Genomic DNA, 21,360 nt, shown 5'->3' on the forward strand with positions numbered 1-21,360 from the left:
TCTTGAGCACCAGGGGTGGGGGCACTTCCCTTTAGGCATCCTGAGTCACCTACTTTTCTGCTCAGGAACCAATAAGGGTATTTCAATATGCTCTCAAAGCACTAATCCCTGTGTCACCCCAACATAGCTGCAGCTTTGCTTGTGTCTGGAGATCTCCTAGTCACACCTATCTGAAGAGGTAAGAAAATCATTTAGCATTCTAGATTGATTTATTATCACATGTATTATAGGAAAAACCTGGAAACAACATGAATTCCCAACAATTGGAGACCAATGACTAAACAAACTTTGTGTTAGCCACCCAAACAATTGCTCTAACCATAAAGAATGAAAAATATTGGGGCAGTTAGGTGGTGCAGTGGATAGAGCCCCAGCCCTGGAGTCAGGAGGACCTAAGTTCAAATCCAGACTCAGACACTTAATAATTGCCTAGCTGTGTGACCTTGGGTAAGTCACTTAACCCCATTGCCTAAAATTTAAAAACAGAATGAAAAATATTGTGCAGAAGTCACTGTAAAATAAATTCAGAATGCCAAAAGCAGGACTTGCTAGAAATGAGTCTATAACTACATATATAGGACTGGAGAGATAGATGGATAGATAGATAGATAGATAGATAGATAGATAGATAGATAGATAGATAGATAGATGATAGACAGACAGACATCATACTTATGAGTCATGGATCCTCTTTAAAAAGGAAGAATGACTAGCAACACATGTGTCTATTTACATGCATATATAAACATATAGATATGAATATATGTATATTTATATTTAGGAGATATATATATATGTATATATATACATATATATATATATATATATACACAGAGACATACATATAGATACACATAAAAGCCTCTGTGTCAGAGGCCATAGTTGTTCAAGGAGCATGGGCCAGGTGCTTCCAAAAAGGGTCTGCTGGGTGGACTTGTCTATGTTAGAAACTCCTTTTGCTATTGTTCAGTCATTTACAATATGTCCAGCTTTTCATGACCCAATTTGGGATTTTTCTTGGCAAAGTTACTGAAGTGGTTTGCCATTTCCTTCTCTAGCTCATTTTACAGATGAACAACTGAGGCAAAGAGGGTTAAGACTTGCCCAGAGTCACACTGCTAGTAAATGTCAAATGTCATTTTTGAACTGAGGAAGATGAGCCTTCCTGACTCCAGGAAGGGGTGTTCTATCCTGTACCACCTAGCTGCCCCTATTCTAGACACCTGGAAATCCTCATTTCAAGCAATATGGTCTAATAGAGTGTTGGACTTTGTCTCCAATGGGTTCAAACCCTACTTCTGATATTAGTTCTATGACCTTGGGCAAGTGATTCAAGAATAGTTATTAGTTCACAGAGAGTTAGTGCTTACTCTTAGCCAAACCCTATGCTAAGTATTTAACAATTATTATCTCATTTTATCCTCACAACCACCTTGGGAGGCAAAAGTTATTAACTCCATTTTACAGATAAGGAAACTGAGATCTTTCTGTATCCCAGTTTCTTCATCTGTAAAATGACAATATGCATTATGTCTGGTGAAGCCTAGGAATTCCTTCTCAGCATCATGGCTTTGTATACATAAGATAAAACATATAGAATTACCAAGGAAACCAATTAGAGCATGGACAGGGGACTGTCTTACCTTCCCCCAGAAGAATGAAAACTCTTTGAGGTCAATGATTGTTTGTAATTTTTTGTTATTAAATCATTTTTTTGGTCATGTCAGATTCCATGTGTCTGCAATTGGGGTTTTCTTGACAAAGATCCTGGAGTGTTCGCCATTTCCTTCTTCAGCTCATTTGACAAGGAAGGAAACTGAAGCAAATGATTAAGTGACTTGCCCAGGGTCACACAGCTAGTAAGTGTCTGAGACTGGATTTGAACTCAGGAAGATGAGTCTGTCAGACTCTGGGCAGAGCACTTTGTGCACAGTGGGCCACCTAGCTGCCCTTGTTTGTAGTAGGGAGTTGATTAATGTTAAATTGAAAGAAAAGGAATGGAAAAGACTTGATTCTTTCCTACATAAAGCTTAATTATCATACATCCAAAATTGAAGATGATGTATACATTAGATAGATCCAAAGTGCTATTCTAAAAGTTTAAGGAGAGACCTATGGTAAGAGAAGGGAGGGTAATCAGAGGTTTCATGGTGGAAGAAGCATCTGAACTGAGTTTGGAGGGAAAAGTAGAATTTTAATAGATAGAAATGGAATTTCAAGAGAGGGTATTCCAGGCATAGCAAAAAATAGAGACAAAATTATAGATCCAGGCAAGTCCAAAACTATTAGGGATGGACAAGTATTCTTGTTTTGCAAGAGTGGAGGGGACATGGACAATCTTCTTGGACTATATTCAGAAGACTAGCTACCTCCAGGTAGACCTCATAGACTCATAGAAACCTCTAAGACATCTACTCCAACCATTTCATTTTACAGAAGAGGAAACTGAGATCCAGAGAGGTTAAGTTCATAGGAATAGGACAATAGATCTAGATGTAGGGTCTGTCAAAATGAGGAAAAGAATGATCACAAAGAAGTGAGAACCACGAGAACATTGTGCACCTTAACAGCGACATTGCAGCAACATTGCATGATGATCAACTATGATGCACTTAGCTCTTTTCATAATATAGTGATCAAAGACAACTGTAATGGAAAATGCCATGCACATCCAGAGAAAGAACTGTGAAATCTGAATGCAGATCAAAGGATATGATCTTCACCCTTTAAATTTTGTTTTATGTTTTTTTTTCCTTCTCATGGTTTTTCCCTTTTTGCTTTGATTTTTCTTTCACAACAATATGACCAATATGAAAATATGTGTAACATGATTGCACATGTATAGCCTGTGTCAGATTACTTGCTATCCTAGGGTGGGGGAGGGAAGAATGGGGGAGAGAAAACTGCAAAAATGAATGTTGAAAATTATCTCCATATATAATTAGAAAATAAATAAATAAAAGAAAGATCATAAAGGGATATTGGCAATTAAATGTCAACCCAGTATTAATTTTCCTCACCTCCATGAAACCTTTTCTAATTACCCTCTCTCATCTTAGAAATGATCTTTCTTTTCTTGACCTCACTTTGTATCTAGGTAATGTAATGATCACTATGCTCTATTTTGTATTTTAGTTATTTGTGTTGTATCCCACTGATACTCTAATTTTCAAAAATCAGATATAGCCTGATGAATGTAGAGAACAATGGGATTATTAACTTCCTAATTATGGACATTGCCCCCCCTCTTTTTTTTAAAGGGAATATAATTTAATTTTAAACATTTTTTAAAAAATCATATTAAATCAGTCATTCACTAATTACTTATTATTTGCCAGCCATTGTGTTAGATATCAGGTATACAGGAAAAAAATACAATAGCTCTTATCCTATGGAACTTACAGTTATCTTAAAAATCTTAAATTCTGTTCTATTGCATTAAAGGGAGCTACAGTCTTAAAAGTAATATTTGGATTTCTTTTGTATCTCAATTAAATTCTGTAGATATTGTAATGAAGCAACATTTGTATTTCAAAAAAGTGAGTTATGACTAAGGTTCTCATTAATATTTCTCATAACTACAGGTACACACGCATACATATATATATATATTATATATACATTTTGTGATATTCTGTACATCTCGGATTTCTCATGACTGAGTTTGGGGTTCATGAAATGTAATCTTTGGGGTTGGCATTTGCTTCTCACAGTTGCTATTGTTCACTGTATTTTCCTCCATTCCATTCCTCTCCATTCCCATTTATTTTATTATCTCTGTCCTTTCACTCTGTCCCTCAGAAGTATTTTGTATCTGATTACTCACCTATGATCTTTCCTCTCTTCTATCACTTACACCCCCTCCCCTGTCTCGCTTCTCCCATCCCTTTCCTCTCTTTTATCCTCTAACATAAGATTGATTTCTCTACCCTATTGAGCGTAAATGTTATTTCTTCTCTGAGCCATTTTTGATGAGAATGAAGGCTCACTCATTCCCCACCTTACCTTCCCCTCTTCCACTACATTGCAAAAGTTTTTTCTTAATTCTGATATGAAATATCTTGTCCCCTTCTTCTTCTCCTTTCTTTTCCTCCCAGTACTTTCCTTTATCATCCATTAACTCCATCTTTTTACTATATTATACCATTTATATTCAGCTCCTTCCTGTGCCTTGTGTATATATGCTCCTTCTAACTGTTCTTATAAATGAAAAGGTTCATATGAGTTATCAGTAGCTTCTTCCCATGCAGAAATACAGGCAGTTCAGCATCATTAAATCCCTCATAATTTGCTTTTTATTTCCACCCTCTCTATGCTTCACCTTAGTCCTATAGTTGAAAATCAAACTTTCTGTTCAGTTCTGGTTGTTTCCACAGGAAAGTTTGAAAGTCCCCTATTTCATTGAAATCCATCTTTTCCTCTGAAAGAAAATACTCAATTTTTCTGGATAGTTTATTCTTAGTTGCATTCCAAGCTCTTTTGACTTCCAGAATATTATATTACAAGTCCTATGGTAGATGGCTGCTAAATCCTGTGGAATTCTGACTGTAGCACCATGGTAGTTGAATTGTCTCTTTCTAACTGCTTGTGGTATTTTCTCTTTGACTTGGGAGTTCTGGAATTTGGCTATAATATTCCTGGGAGTTTTTGGGGGGAATCTCTTTCAGGAAGTAATGAGTGGCTTCCCTCAGTTTCTTTTTTACCCTCTGTTTCTAGGATCTCAGGGAATTTTACTGGATTATTTCTTGAAAAATGAAATCTAGGCTCTTTTCTTGGTTCTGACCTTCAGGTAGCCCAATAATTTTTAAATTATCTCTTCTGTATCTGTTTTCCAGGTCATTTGTTTTTCCAAAGAGATATTTCACATATTCTTCTAGTTTTTCATCTCTTGGTTTTTTTTATTGTTTCTTGATTTCTCATAAAATCATCAACTTCCTTTAGTTCCATTCTACATTTAAAGGAGTTATTTTTTTCAGAAATCTTTTTTTATTTCCTTTTCCAACTGGTCAATTCTGCTTTTTAAGGCATTCTTTTCCTCATTTGGCTTTTGAACTGCCTTTTCCATTTGACCTTAAATGGTTTTTGACATGTTATTTTCTTTTGTGTTTCTTTGTATTTTCGACACCAAGTTACTGACTTGGTTTACATGATTTTCCTGCATCGCTCTTATTTCTCTTGCCAATTTTTCCTCTATCTCCCTTATTTGCTTTTCAAAGTCTTTTCTGAGATCTTCCATAGCCTGAGACCATTTCCTATTTTTCTTGGAGGCTTTGGATTCAGAAGATTTCACTTGATCATCTTCTGAGTGTATATTTTGATCCTCCATGGGACCAAAGTAATTTTTCTATGGTCAGGTTCTTCCTTTTCTGTTGTTTGCTCATTTTTCTCAGCCTCTGACCAATTTACTACATTTCCAAAGCTTTTGGGGGTTTTGGGGACACCCATCCCCTAGGGACCTTAATTCCTTCAAGGTCCTATGAGAGGCTCTGACTGCCCCCTTGCCTGTACTCTTCTCTGTGGATGACCACAAGTATTCCACTCTGCCCCGGAGCTGTGAGGAGGATCCCTGTTACTCTATGGTAGTAGGAACCCCAGACTGGACCCTGAATCAGAGTATGGGCAAAGTAGCAAAGTCTGGCCTGAGGGATAGCAGAGAGACCTCTGCAATCTCTCCCCACCCCCTTACCATCTGTGGGCTGTGCACTCTGGAAGCAGCTTCTGGATGGCTCCATAAGTTCCTGGGGCTACTCCTTCTACGTGAGGCCAGCACTGACCTGGGCTCTGCACTCACTCTGATGTGGCAGAGTTCTACCATTGACCCTCCAAGCTGTCTCTGGCCAAGCTGATCCCCTGGCTAAAAGGTCTAAAAACCACTCTTGCTGCCATGGACATAGGTGCTTCCAGGGACCAAGGAACTCTGCAAGTTGTTCCCAGAAGGCTGGAGCTGGTTTGCAGTGGTGCAGCATGGTTTTTCCAATCCCCTAGTCCCAGTGTAACACACCTTTCCCTCGGATCCGCCAAGCCATCTTAGGCTAGAAGATTGCTTCACTTAGTCTTTCTGTGGATTCCTGTCTCTCTAGATTTTGTTTGGAATCATAACTTTAAGATTTGGGGAGGTTTTTTTGGGGGGGAGGATTGGGAATTCCTGCCTTCACACTGCCATCTTGGCTGTACCTCCCATTATCCCTTTCTTAATGTAGCCTAAGATTTCATCAATCCATGTGTTTGCCATTTTGTTTTATCTAACGTTATACCTATTTCCCAGAGCATGAGTGAGGAGAAACATATAACTGAGTAATCAATTATGATGAATCCTTTTTCCCCTTTGTTCACTTTTGCAAACATATAAAATCAGAAGTTTAGAATTAGAAGGGACCTTAGAAGCTAAGTAATCTAGACCATTTATGTTAGAGAGATGTGGAACTGAGAGCATTAAAGGGTGAAGACTCATAAGGTTCTAAAGTGGTACAACCAGACTTGTATTCTAAATCCAGTCTTCTTTCTACTGAAAAAAAGATAGATTAATAGGATTTGAATCATCTTCTTAAGGATGAGTTCTCTGTTGTTGTTGCAATTTCAAAAATTGTAAAAGAATCTCATGAGGGGGAGAAGGACAAAGAGGGAAGGAAGAGATTGATGATGTGGACAATAGCTCCTCTCTTTTGGGGGCTTCTTTTCCTGAAGTTTCCCCCATGTCTGTGTATATTTGTGTTTGTAGAATGTGAATGAAGATGGCCAGCATGTTTGGAGGATAAAGAATTTCAAAAGGCCAACTTACTGCCATTTCTGCCACCAAATAATGGTGGGAATGAGGAAACAGGGCCTGCGCTGTTCACGTAAGTCCAGGTTTCCCTTCCTGTCTATTTCCCCATTCTAGGACTTTTGACATTTCAAGGGGCATCTGGGTGCATGCCAAATTGTCTCTTAGATAAATTCTGCTTTTACAGTAGCAGGGAGGGTGGTAAATCTAATATGGGAGCCACTATTTTGAAAGGCAATTGTCAAGTAATCCTAGTGCTAACTTCTTATGGGAACTCTTCTCAAGGAATCCCCAGGTTACAAGTTCTCTTAGATCCCACCAAAGTGGATTTGGTGATGGACTGCATTGCTATTAACTGAGAACCAATCTAATTAAGTTCAGAGAAACTCATCATCAGAATGACCATATAGGAATAAATATTTTGGTCCTGGAAACTATTAACAATTATCTGTAATTCAAACTGTAGAGCCTGTGTTCTATGTCAATGGAGTGAATATCAATTAAAGCTCTGAAATATGTGACAGCCCTAAATATTCAATGCTGGGCCAAAATTGTACCAAGAAATGAGGACATGAATGATTTAATTTTTTGTATTTATAGTGCCCAGCCTAGGCCATCCCAGTACATAGTAGGCATTTAATAAATGCTTGTTGGTTGTGATTTTTATTTTTATAAGGAAATCACCAAATGAGATTGTATGGTGTGGGGTCAATTTGAGTCACTGAGACTTGCCCAGGGTCATATGGCAAGAATATTCAAAGGCAGACATTGAATCCAGATGGCCTTGATCATGAGATTGGTCATCTATTTACAACACTATGATGGCCTCTCAAATAGTGGCACAGGACTGCCAAAAAATGCCCATAAGTAGGACCCTCCCCATGCATACTCCATGAGGTTAGTTCCAATCCAAACTCCACTCCCCCTTTCAGGACATTAGGTACTTATTATATATCTCTTGAATATTTCTTTGATATCCAAGAGAGATTATCTCTCCTTCCATATGCCAATGTTATTGTTCTCATTTTTCTCCAGTCTATGCCTTGTCCTCTCACTTCCATCTGGAGCATCTAGGTGGCACAGCACTGGACCTGGAGTCAAGAAGATATATTCCTGAATTCAAATCTGGCCTCAGACACTTAATAGCTATGGGACCCTGGGCAAATCACTTCTGTTTGCCTCAGTTTCTTCATCTGTAAAATGAGTTGAAGAAAGAAATAACAAACCACTCTAATATCTCTGCCAAGAAAACCCCAAATGTGAGATTGCAGAAAGTTGGACATGACTGAAAAAGAACTGAACAGCAACTCACTTCTATCAAGTTCAAAATAGGCCCATTTGCCCCACTCTGAAAACTCTCCTCTTGGTGATTTAGTGATGGCGTGTGCCTATGATTACACATAATCAAACATAAGCACTTCTCTTTGGCCAAATAGAATATAGGAGCTTCCTATCACAGAGCATATGGAGTTTCTTATGAAAGGCTGGCTTCCACTTTTGTGGAAAATAAAAGTGAGGCATCATGAACCAGTGGATAGGAGTGTTGGGTTTAGAATCAACAAGATCTGTGTTCAAAACCTGGCTTAGATATAGCAGTATAATCTCTAGCAATCAATGTATCCATAAGCATCATTAGATAACTCCAATGCAACATCTTTGGGTCTCAGTTTTTTCACCAGGAAAATTAGGGGACTTCTGAGGTTCCTTCCAGTTTGAAATTTATGAACCTATTATTATAGTTAAGCCTTTCCCCCAAATTTATAAAACAACCTTCTGACCAGTAGACACTCAAAGGTCTAAGTCATTCCCATCCTAGTTTATTTCCACCACCAGTATCCATGAGTGGCCTCAACCTACAGAAGGAAACTATGAGTACCACAGATCCTGTATGGGACCCTTATAAAAATTAATTTCCTCATCAGAAGCCTATTTTCATTTAGACCCAGTCTAATTTCTTTGATCTCTTATGGCCTTTTAAGGGGTATTTGGGTTTTTTTTAGGGGGGGTGGAAGCCAAAGGGATTAGGCCTGTGATTTCCTCCATATGGGGAACTCCCATTGTGGAAATGCCCTCTCCCAATACAGGTCAACAGATGCTCTACTATTGAGAGTCTCAGAGAGCTGCATGGAGCAATGGACAAAGGGACTTAGGCCAGTGTCAGAATTGGAATTTAAGGTCATAGAATCCTTATATGGAAGGGATGTCAGAGATCATCTAGTCTAGTTCATTCACTGAACAATAAGAGCAATCTAGAAAAATTATAGGGTCCTAGATTGTTATTTAGTCACCCCATTTTACAGACAAAGAAGCCAAATTCTAGGAACATCAATGTCTTCAGCAGTGGCACACTAATAAGTGTCAGAAGTGGGATCTGAACCCATTTTCTTTAAATCTGGAGATGGTTTTCTTTCCACTATTCCTGACTCCATGTTTTCCCAATTCTGAGGTATGAATGGAACTTCAGGGATGTTTACTCTTATCACACTGGAGATTCTTTTCTGTGTCTCCCCATGACCCTCACATGTCTTTGCTGTGAATCATAAACAGGGGGTGGGCCTTGGGAAGGATGATTTCAGGTTGTCAAAAATCAATAGCTTCTTTAGTCATCAGACAAACTGTATCACATATTTTCTTTGTGCATGCTTTTCAATGCAAATGATCACCCTCTGTGGAGTGACTGAGGAGGTACTAGGTCCTACCAAGACCAGTCTAGGATGGCTGGGGGATACGATGAGAGGATAGTTGGCTTTCTCTCTTACCTGCTAGGCAGGTAACTCATAGTAATGTTCCTCTCTTCTCTTTTCAGGCTGTAAATATACAATTCACCAAAGATGTGCATCCAAAAATATCTCTTCATGCATCACCACTTATGCCAAATCCCAAAGACAACTTGAGGTGAGTGAATCTTTCCTTTTCCTGGTCTCTGATGCTGCTTTGTCTTATTTATGTAAGAGATTTTTTTTACAATTCAGGCTATGATCCCATTATCAAAGTGCCAGGTGATGAAGTCATTTCCATAGCATCCAAGGCCAAAAAGCCACTCATTCAGTCTCTCCTCTGCCTCTCCCTATAAGCCAGAGGCACAGTCCATAAAGTGACAGACTTGGAGGTAGGAACATGTGAATTCAAATCCAACTGCAGGCCCTTGCTAGCTGTGTGACACTGGGAAAATCATTTAACCTCTATCTGCCTCAATTTTCTAATCTATAAAATAGTTAAGAAAATTACCTCTCAAGGTCATTATGAAGATTCAAAGAGTTCCCATGTGGAATGCACTTTGCATGCCTTAAAACATTAGATAAATGATAGCTTTTTTAAATTCAATTTTAGTTTGTTCTAAATTCTCTCTTTTTTAGTTTGTTCTAAATTCTCTCTTTTTTTATTAAAGATTTTATTTGTTTTGAGTTTTACAATTTTTCCCCAATCTTACTTCCCTTCCCCCCCACCCCCCCCCACAGAAGGCAATTTGCCAGTCTTTACATTGTTTCCATTGATATACACTGATCCAAATTGAGTGTGATGTGAGAGAAATCAGATCCTTAACGAAGAAACATACAGTATAAGAGATAGCAAGATCGGACAATAAAGATATCAGATTTTTTTTTCTAAATTAAAGGGAATAGTCCTTGGTCTTTGTTCAAACTCCACAGTTCTTTCTCTGGATACAGATGGGATTCTCCATCACAGACAGCCCCAAATTGTCCCTGGTTGTCACACTGATGGAATGAGCGAGTCCTTCAAGGTTGACCATCACCCCCATGTTGCTGTTAGGGTGTACAGTGTTTTTCTGGTTCTGCTCATCTCACTCAGCATCAGTTCATGCAAATCCCTCCAGGCTTCTCTGAATTCCCATCCCTCCTGGTTTGTAATAGAACAATAGTGTTCCATGACATACATATACCACAGTTTGCTAAGCCATTTCCCCAATTGAAGGACATTTACTTGATTTCCAATTCTTTGCCACCGCAAACAGGACTGCTATGAATATTTTTGTCCAAGTGATGTTTTTACCCTTTTTCATCATCTCTTCAGGGTACAGACCCAGTAGTGGTATTGCTGGATCAAATGGTATGCACATTTCTGTTTCCCTTTGGGCGTGGTTCCAAATTTCTCTCCAGAAAGGTTGGATGAGTTCACAGCTCCACCAACAATGTAATAGTGTCCCAGATTTCCCACAATCCTTCCAACAATGATTGTTATCCTTTCCAGTCATATTGGCTAGTCTGAGAGGTGTGAGGTGGTACCTCAGAGAAGCTTTAATTTGCATTTCTCTAATAATTAACGATTTAGAGCAGTTTTTCATATGACTATGAATTGCTTTGATCTCCTCGTCTGTAAATTGCCTTTGCATATCCTTTGACCATTTGTCAGTTGGGGAATCCTACTTCTCTGTCTTTGTCATCCAATGAGAAAGTAAGGAAAATAAAACTTCTTACAAATATGGAGAATCAAAAAAAAAAAAAACCAATTCACATTAATCATGACCAAAAAATAAAAATACTTCCATCTGCCCCCTGAGTCATCAGCTCTCTATCTGGAGCTAGATACTAGCTAATTTTTTTTTTAAAAATGATTAAGAAGATACTCTTTTGATTTCCTAGATATTTACATGACTTCTGATATGCTTTAGGGTCTAGTTCTGATAAAATGTCCCTAGAAGAGTACTCTCTAGCTTCCTCAAGAGTGAAGTTACACCTTCATCTTCAAAAATTTCTTGGAAGCTCAACTCCCTTCCAGACTCAGCTCAAAGACCCTTTATTCTGGGAAGCTTTTCTTGATTCCTCTAGTCTTTCACACACCTACCCCCATTGCCACTTTGTTTTGATTTTGATAAATATCTGGTATCTATAAGAAACTGGGTGGTAAAGTGAACAAACAGCCAGAAGGCCTAAATTTGTGTTCTCCTCTGGGACAAAATTACCATGTGACTCTGAGCACTTCTCAAGGCTCCTGACTGCTCTCTGAGACTATCCATTGCATTAAAATAGGGGGAAATCTGCCCATAATACCAAAGTAAATTAGTACCCCAGCACCTGAACCCACTGCTGTGCCTGTGTATTCCTGTTGACTGAAATCTAGGTTAATTCTTGGCACTGGACTCCTCTTACTTTCCATCCTTCATACCTCTGGGTCCTGAGAGTCTCTATTTAGTTTTCCAACCCTCTGTTATCATATAATCATAGAATTGGAGGGTAAGAAGGGACCTTGTCAAGCATCCAGTTCATGGTTTCCTCTTTGGGAGCTCCCTACATCAGTGAAATTATATGTCCAATTCAATTCAGATTTAATAATCCTTCTGGCTCCCTTTCAAGGAGGCTGGTTAGCAAGTGACTAAAGACCCTAAATCATTGTATTTCTTCAAAGTCCTAGAAAAGGACTCCTTGTAAGACCAATGCTGAAGAAGGACAAGGGAGAAGGCTGGGAGTCAGAGTATGATGACAAACAGGCCAAGCCTTGCTAAGAGGATTGTTCACTCCACATCCAGTTCCTTGTCCAGTTCCGAGATTCAATCATTCAGTTACTATGAAACAAGTCAAGCCTTGGCTCTTCCCCTCTTACCTGGTCTTTGTCTTAGCTGCAGTTCATCTGACTCTACCTAGTATTATTGTTTTTCCTTCTGCAGGTAATGCAGCATATTTGGATAGAAGAAAATCAATCTACCAACTGTGACCTTTGCACCAAACGCATCAAGTGCTACCAACCAGGGGCCTCAGTCCACTGTGTGTGGTGCCAGATCACGGTGGGTTGTTGCTCAGGCTGAATGGAGTAGCTTACAGCTTGGATTGTTTTTAAAGAGTAGAAGAAGTAGGGCCAAAGAATAACTTTTTCCTATAATCTAGGAAGAAGGTCTACAATGAGGTACCACTGGACTTTTTAACATTTTCATCAATGGCTAGGATAAGGGATGAATAATGTGAAATTTTCAGATGATAAAAATATGGGATAGAGGATATTGTCACTGACTGACAGGATCCAGGAGGATCTTTGCAAGTCTAAAGCTTTGGGTCTGAACCTTAGAGAATGAAATCCAATAGAGATAAATGTAAAATCTTACACTTGGGTTTAAAAAATCAGTTTCATGATTAGAAGATAGAGGAAGTATCCTCAAACAAGGTTGCATGAAAAAGATTTTGGATTTAGTAGACTGCAAGATAAATATGAGTCAGACTTGTGATATTTATTCAAAATAGCCAGATGTGATAGCCCCCCCAAAAAACTAATTCCACCTTGAACTGTAGTAAGAGAAACATCTCCAGGATTAAGAAAGCAGTAGTCTCACCCTATCTTAGAAAATCCAGATATAAAGTATTATATTCTTTTCTGGTCATCAAAACTTAGAAAGGACATTGAAAAGCTGGAGGTTATCCAGAGGATCCTATAGGATGACTTGAAGGAAGACAGAATATTTTGTATGGAGGAGATAAAACTCACGGGAGGACATAATAGCTATAGTCTGACATATAAAAGGCTGTTAAGTGCAGAAAGTCTCAGACTCGTTCTATTTGACTTCAGTGGGCAAAATCAGGAATGATGGGCAGAAGTTAGAGAGTAATTTAGATTTGATGTCAAAAAAACTTTCTAACAGAACTATCCAGTAGTGATATGAATTGACTCAAAAGATAGAACTCCCCTCCCTTGGGGGGTCTTCAAACACATGCTGGACAATCACTAATGTTGGTTTAGTTATATTGGACATTTCTTTAGGATACAGTTGGATTTCATCATCCCTGAAGTCCTTTACAGACTTCTGAGATTCTATGAAGGCAGAGAGTCAGGGAACAATGTCCGGGGGATCCAGGAACAGACTCTAGAGAGATCAATCCTGCTGCTACTGCCTATAATCCAACATTATGTCCATAAGGCAGTCACCAAGTCTTGAAGTACATGTTTCAGTAGGTTGAAAAAATTAGAAGCCTTCCCAATGAGATTAAGGGTAAAACAAAGATGCTCAGGGTCCCACTACTATTTACCAATTTACCACAATAGTAGCAAAGCTAGGTAGATAAGATGATATGATGGTTTACTCAAAGAAGCATAGAGATTCAGCAAAAAATTAATTAGAGAGAGAGAGGAGTTGACAGATTAGATTCATTAGATATGGAAACAAATAGCACAATTACATAGTGTTTGATAAATTCAATGATGTCAGTTAAAGGGAGAAGGATTTCACACTGTTTGTTGAAAGCGGGGAGGAAATTGAGCAGTAGTCTGGCAGATAGTAGTTGGTTCTTGTCCTTCATTATCAAAGAAGACCAAAATGACATCACTATGTTTGAGATAAATGACAGTGTTTCTGACCATGGCTGATCAGACCAATACAAGCTTGAAATGCTCTATCACAGGTTGGGCACAAATAGTCCATGTGAACACTGGGGTGGGCACTCTAAACTTATGGATGTCATGTTTCCTTTGAGCTGCTTCCATTCTGCCTTCCTTATAGAGCACAGCCCCCTCAGTGATGAGGGCACACCATGCTGGGCAGTCCTGTGCCAGGGTCTCCTAAGCTGTACAATCAGTTCTAAAGTTCATCAAAGTTCTTACTTCAGGTAGATATTAAATTTAGGCCAACTCCTCACAGCATATGCCAAGATAAATTCCAAATTGGGTTTAGAGTTATACATATGACTTACATCTAAAAGGTCATATTATAACCAAATGAGAGGAACAAGCAAGAAGTTTTCTTTAGGAGCTATGGTTAGAGAGGACTTCGTAATTAATAAAGGAGATCACAAGATAAAAGACAACTTTGATTATATAAAATTAATTTTTTTTTGCAAAAACCTTGCCCAGTGGGTGAGGAACTGGACTTCTAGGTAGGAAGATTTAGATTTGAATCCTTTCTCCAAAACTTACTAGTCATGTGGGGAAAGTCACATATAACAGCAATAATGATAATAACTTTTACTTCAAGATTTGCCAAACATGAGCTCATTAGATGAATCTAAGCAGTGTGAAGAATAGACAACTGGGCCTGTCAGGGAATCAGGAAGATCTGGCTTCAAATCTGGCCTCAGACATCAACTAGCTGTGTTATCCTGGGCTTTAAAAAATCTGTTTGCCTAAGTTTCTCCATCTGTAAAAATGAGAATAATTATAGTACTTAATTCCCAGGGTTGTTATGAGGACTGAGAAATAATATTTGTAAAACACTTACACAATGTCTTGTATACAGTATGTATTATATAAGTAGTAACTTATCAAAATCATATCAATTATAGTTAAACTTAGAAGAGAAATGGATGACTGGATAAAAATCTTTGCAACAAGTTTCTCAAGTAAAATTCTCCTTTCTAAGGAACTGATTCAAATTTATAAAGCTAAGAGCCATTGCCCAAGAGATAAATAATCAATGTATATGTAAATAGATATCAAAGAAAGAAATCCAGGATAACAGCAACTATATGTATAATTATCCTAAATTATTAGAGAAATGGAAAGTAAAGCAATCTTGAGGTTCCACATCATCCACCTATTAAGCTGACAAAGAAAACAAAAAAGGAAAATAACAAATGTTGGAGGGGATGTGAAACAACAGGCACCATCTTGAATTGATCCAGACATTCTGTTTTTGTTTTTGTTTTTGTTTTTACTTTATTTAAGGGCAATGGGATTAAGTGACTTGCCCAAAGTCATGGAGCTAAGTAATTATTAAGTGTCTAAGGTCCGATTTGAACTCAGGTCCTCCTGACTCCAGGGCTGGTGCTCAATCCACTGCACTTAACTGTCCTGATCCAGACATTCTGTAAGGCCATTTGGAACTGTGCCTGGAAAATGTCCAAGATTTAACTCTTTAACTCAGTTACATCTCTATTAAACTTATATCCATAGAAATCAAAGAAAAAGCTAAAGATCTATATGGAGAAAATATTTATAGCAACTCTGTTCATGGTATCCAAGAATTAGAAAGTAAGAGGGTGTACCTTTAATGGAGATAGCTAAATATAGTGATATCTATTAGTATGCCATAACTGAAGATCTCTATGAACTGATTCAGAATAAAATGAGTAAACGAGAAAAATTTATACAATGATAACATTAAAAAAAAAAACTTTGAAAGACTTTAGAACTCTGATCAATGCAGTCTAATCAGGAGTCCATGAAATGAACATAAAACAGTCTGCTTACCTCTTGACAGAGGTGATGAACAAGCCATGCAGACATTTTTTAGACACAGTTAACATGGGAATTTGTCTTAATGAACTATGTAGATGAGTATTGAAAGATCTGGTTTTCATTGCTCTTTTAAAGTTGCTCCTTGAGGATTAGAAGTTGTAGTGAAAGGATCAGTTTAGTTTTTTCATATTAGTCATTTTGTAGAAGCAGGCTTGAGGGGCAGCTAGGTGGTACAGTGGATAAAGCACTGGCCCTGGAGTCAGGAGTACCTGGGTTCAAATCCAGTCTCAAACACTTAATAATTACCTAGCCGTGTGGCCTTGGGCAAGCCACTTAACCCCATTTGCCTTGCAAAAACCTAAATTAAAAAAAGTAGACTTGAATAAAAGAAAAAAAATGAAAGAAAGTGAAAAATAACATGCTTCAGTCTTTTTTTTCCCAACAATGTCATCATTAGTCCTATGGAATTGTTTTGGATCAATTATATTGTTAAGAATAGCTAAGTCATTCAAAATTCTTCATTGCCATTATCGTGTGCAACTGGTTCTGTTCACTTCACTATGCATCAGTTCAGGTTTTTCTGAAATTATTCTGCTTGCCATTTCTTATAGTGCAGTTCCATTGCACTCATTTACAGCATCTAAACTCAGTGTATTAGTATTCCAATTTTCCTACATTCTCCCCCAACATCCAACATTTTCCCTTTTTTTGTCATATTAGTCAATCTTTTAGGTATGAGGTGATACCTCAGAATTATTCTAGTTTGTTTTCTCTAATCAATAGTGATTTAGAACATTTTTTCCTATTACTATAGATTGATTTCTTTGTCTGAAAACTGCCTGTTCATATTCTTTCATCATTTATTAATTGAGGAATGATATATTTCTAATAAGTTGACATCATTCTGTAAATATTTGAGAAATACTTTTTATCAGGCATATTTACTACAAATATTTCCCCCCAGTTTTCTGTCTGATAATTTTTGGTTGCACTGGTTTTGACCCCCCTTTTTAAACATTCGATTATTTAATTTCCAAATAAGTTTTAATCTCTTTTCATTATTGAATGTTATTTTATTGCATTTTTATTTGAAAAGAATGTATTTACTCTTTCTGCTTTTCTACACATTTGTTTATGAGGTTTTTATCTCCTAATACATGGTCAGTTTTTGTGTAGGTGCCATGTACTTCTCAGAAAAAGGCATAATCTTTTCTGTATCTATTCAGTTTTCTCCAGAGATCTATCATACTTAACTTTTTTTTTAGATTTTTTTCAAGGCAATGGGGTTAAGTAGCTTGCCCAAGGCCACACGGCTAGGTAATTATTAAGTGTCTGAGGTTGGATTTGAACCCAGGTACTCCTGACTCCAAGGCTGGTGCTCTATCCACTGCACCACCTAGCCGCCCTCTTTTCTTTTTTTTTTTAGAAAGATTTTATTTATTTTGAATTTTACAGTTTTCCCCCTAATCATACTTTACTTTTTCAGAATTTTATTCACTTCCTTAATTTCTTTATTGTTTGCTTTGGGTTAGATTTATCTAGTCCTGATAGGAGAGAGTTGAGTATCATTTTATTATATATTTCCTCCTGTAACTCATTCAACTTCAAATATTTAGGTGCTATACCATTGGTGCATATATGGCTAGTACTGATATTACTTCATTTGTCTATGTTTCAGTAAGATATCATTTCCTCATTTCTCTCTTAAATTTCTTTTTGCTTTTTCTGAGATCATGATTGCTACCCCACTTTCTTTGCTTGAACTGAAGCATATTAGACTCTTTTCCAGCCCCTTACCTTTACCCTCTCAGTATCTTTCTGCTTCAAATGTGTTTCTTGTAAACATCATATCATAGGATTCTAGCTTTTAATCCATTCTGCTATCTGCTTTCATTTTATGGGATAGTTCATCCCATTCACATTTATAGTTATGATAACTATGTTTTTTCCTTTCATATTATTTTTCACTTCTCTCTCTCTTTTTACCATCTCCCAATTTTTTCCTTCCTCACAAGTGTTTTACTTCTGATCACTACCTTCTCCAATATGTCCTCTTTTTTTTTTTTAGCAGTCCCCCTTGTATTATCCCTGTTCCTTTTTGGGTAAGCTAGATTTCTGTATCCAACTGAGTATATATGTTAATCCTTCTTTGAGCCAATTTTGATGAGAGTGAGGTTTAAACTTTGTCTACCCTCTTGACCTCCAGCCTTTCCTCCATTATAATAATTCTTTTATGTGGAATAATTTGCCCCATTCAATTTTCCCCTCTCCTCTCAGTAAAATTTTCAATCCTAACATTTTATTTTGTTTGGGGGTATCATCCATCAAAGTCACCTTATCTCCACACTTTCTGTCTATATATACTCCTTTTAATTTGCTCTTATTGTAATAAAATTAAGAGTTACAAATATTTTACTATATAGAAATATAAAGTTTAACCTTACTGAATTTCTTAGGTTTTCCCTTTTTTGTTTCTTTTTTTTTTTAACCATTTTGTCTCTCCCTTGAGACATTTATTTCTTCAACTCTGATCTTTTCATTAGAAATATTTGAAAGTCCTCTATTTTGTTACATGTCACTTTCCCCCTAAAAATATTATATTCAGTTTTTCAAGGTAGGTAATTCTTAGTTGTAATCCGAACTCATTACAAAGTAGAACATTCCAAGTCCTCTGGTCCTTTAATGTGGAAGCTGTCAAATCCTGTGTAATCCTGACTATAGCTCTATGATATTTGAATTGTTTCTTTTTTAACTGCTTGCAATACTTTCTCCTTCATTTTCTTCTATTTTTTTATTTTGTTTTATCATATCTTGTTATAGAGTCATTAATTTTTCATTTGTCCAATTCTCATTTTTAAGGAATTTTTTTTCAATGAGATTTATATTTTGGCCAGTTCTATTTCTGAAGTTATTTTCCTCAATAAATTTTTGTATGGGTTTATCATGCTATTTACCCTTTTTTCATGATTCTCTTGCACCCTCTAATTTCTTTTCCCAGTTTTTCCTCCTGCTTCTCTAATTTGCTTTTTAAAAATTTTTAAGTTCTTCCAGGAATTCTTTTGGGGCCCGAGACCAATTTTCATTTTTCTTTGAGGCTTCACATGTCACCATTTTGACACTATTGTCCTCTTCTGAGTTTATGTCATGATCCTCTCTATCACCACTGCAACTTTCTATAGTCAAGCTCTTTGTTCATTTGTTTGTTTGTTGGGGGGGTGGGGTTGAATTTTCTGCTTTATTTATGACTTGATGTGAGAGTTGGACTCTGGACCTGCACTATCCCAAGCTTTTTGTACTGGGACTCTAGATCTTACTGTGGGCTTTCACTTTTCACTTTTCATTTAAGGCTAAGTTGCTTACTTTCTCTTGTGGGTAGGTATCACTTCTGGCTTGTCCTGGGTACCAAGGCCTCCCTGTTGCCCTCCCCTGGGTGTAGGGTTAAGTTGCTGACCTGTTTCAAGGGTGGGATATATTGTGGCTGCTAGGGAACAGAGTCTTTCTGGTGCCTGCCCTGGAGGAGGGATCTTGTTGCTGGTCTGCCCCAGGAGTAGGTCCCTGCTGCTGGGTTACTATGTAAAGAGGGTCTTTCTGTTGGTAGGTCTTGCAGTTGGGCAGCTCCTGGGATGGGTTTTGCCTACTGGTCAGCAATGGTGTGGAGGCCTCTCTGATGGCTTGTACTGGGGGGTGGGTAGGCTACTGTGCTAGGGCAGTATGATGCTACAGAGATTGTTCACTTGCCTAGGGGGCTTCTGGCTTGCAGGAGGGCAGGGCCTCTCAATAGATTATCCTAGGCTTGAAACCCTGCTGTAGGCCATCTACTGTGAAGATGACCCACAGCCAAACCCCCTACCCACTCCCAACACCCCCTCCTCAGCAGCCCCTGCTACTGCTCTTAGATCTCCCTCCCCCTCAAAAGTAGTCAAGCTGCTTCCTTGCTCCTAGATCAATTCTGAGTCATTTTTCTAGCTATTTGGAGGGGAATTTGGGAGAACTTCAGAGGATTTCTTTTTCATTCTGCCTTCTTGGCATGAGAAGTCACAATACATATTGATATTTTTAAAAGTAAACAAGAATATAATCATATTTGAAAAAAATGTAATTAAATATTTGTGTGTGTGTGTGTGTGTGGAGGTTGTTGCTTTCTTTCAATAATTACCTTTCTCCTTCTGGTATATGACTGACACTTTTCAAAGAAAGAAATATAAACTCTCCAGAACCATCTGAGAAACTGAAAATAGCTAAAATTAAAAGTATTGCAAATAGACATGTGGTATCACCTCATAGTCATCAGATTGGCAAAATGACAAAACCTCAAAATGGTAAATGTTGGAGGCCTACTGGAAGACAGGCTCCCTAATCCTCTGTTGTTGGAGCTGTGAATTAGTCCAAATGTTCTGGAAAAACAATTTAGCACTATACAGGAAAAGTCATCAAACTAACATATGACTACTTAGTATAAATCCCAGTGTTGTCAAGGAGACAGGATAAAACCCTAAATATACAAGATGCTTATAATAATATTCTGCACATGCATGTGTATGTTAGTAGAAAATTATAAACAAAATTGATGTATATTGATTAAAAAATGGCTTTTTTAAAAAAAAATCTGCAATCAGAATGTAGTGGAATATGATAGTGCCCAAAGAAACAAATATGAAAAATTCATGGCACCTTCCTAGGCATTTATGAATGATGCAGAGTAAAGTGAGCAGATACTGACTTGCACAATAATGTAAGGATAAATCCTGAAAAGCCCCAGAATACTGATCAATAAATACCATGACTAAGTGGGACCTTGGTAAACTGATGGAAAAAGATGCTTCTCTCAGAAAATTAGTAGATTGGTTATAAAGGCAGAATGAGGCATAGTTTGACTGATATGACTATGTTGGTTAGTTTTCCTTAACTATTCTGTATTTGATTTGTTTGAGGGAGAAGTGACTGGGAAATGAGAGCTTTAGAACAAACAACACAACAAAAGAAAATCTAATGAACAATGAACTGTTTGGGAAGTAGAAGACAAAAAGGCTAAGACAAGGGCAGATGGGGCAAGAAGATGGAAGACAGGTTAGGGGAGGCAGTAGAGTAAAGCAAAAAAAAAAAACAAGAGAGAGTAATAAATAGAAGAAATACAACTGAAAAAAATATACAATAATCAAAACTGTGAGTTTGAATGTGATGAGCTCACCCATAATTGTGAAGTGGCTAGTAGAATTAGAAGCTAAAAGACAACAATATGTTGTTTATAATACACACACACACACACACACACACACAGGCAACAAAAAGACATGCATGGAATTAAGGAGTCTGGATTAGAATCTCTTATGCTTCAACTGAAGTAAAGAAGTAGGTATGGGAATCATAATATCAAACAAAAGACCCACACAGAACAGCTACAATTTGCAAAAAAAGTACCATATACAATGAACTCATCAATACCAAATGGTATAGCATGTACATTTTTTTATAAAAGACAGGTTTTA

The 21,360-nt window shown here is 37.5% G+C and overlaps 1 protein-coding gene across 8 annotated transcripts in view; it reads left to right on the forward strand.

The window, feature by feature from the left end:
• DGKG (diacylglycerol kinase gamma) overlaps positions 1-21,360 on the forward strand; it is a 281,695-nt gene that overhangs the window by 79,255 nt on the left and 181,080 nt on the right. For 6 of the 8 annotated variants that reach the window (XM_074189542.1, XM_074189546.1, XM_074189547.1 and 3 more), the window contains 3 exons: positions 6,719-6,836; positions 9,567-9,655; positions 12,384-12,500. In XM_074189542.1, coding sequence (XP_074045643.1) covers positions 6,719-6,836; positions 9,567-9,655; positions 12,384-12,500 — 324 coding nt within the window. The remainder of the gene's footprint in view (positions 1-6,718; positions 6,837-9,566; positions 9,656-12,383; positions 12,501-21,360) is intronic. The other 2 variants (XM_074189543.1, XM_074189550.1) reach the window with 1 other exon arrangement.

The sequence above is a fragment of the Macrotis lagotis genome, chromosome 5, assembly GCF_037893015.1.
Source record: "Macrotis lagotis isolate mMagLag1 chromosome 5, bilby.v1.9.chrom.fasta, whole genome shotgun sequence".
Classification (NCBI taxonomy): domain Eukaryota; kingdom Metazoa; phylum Chordata; class Mammalia; order Peramelemorphia; family Peramelidae; genus Macrotis; species Macrotis lagotis.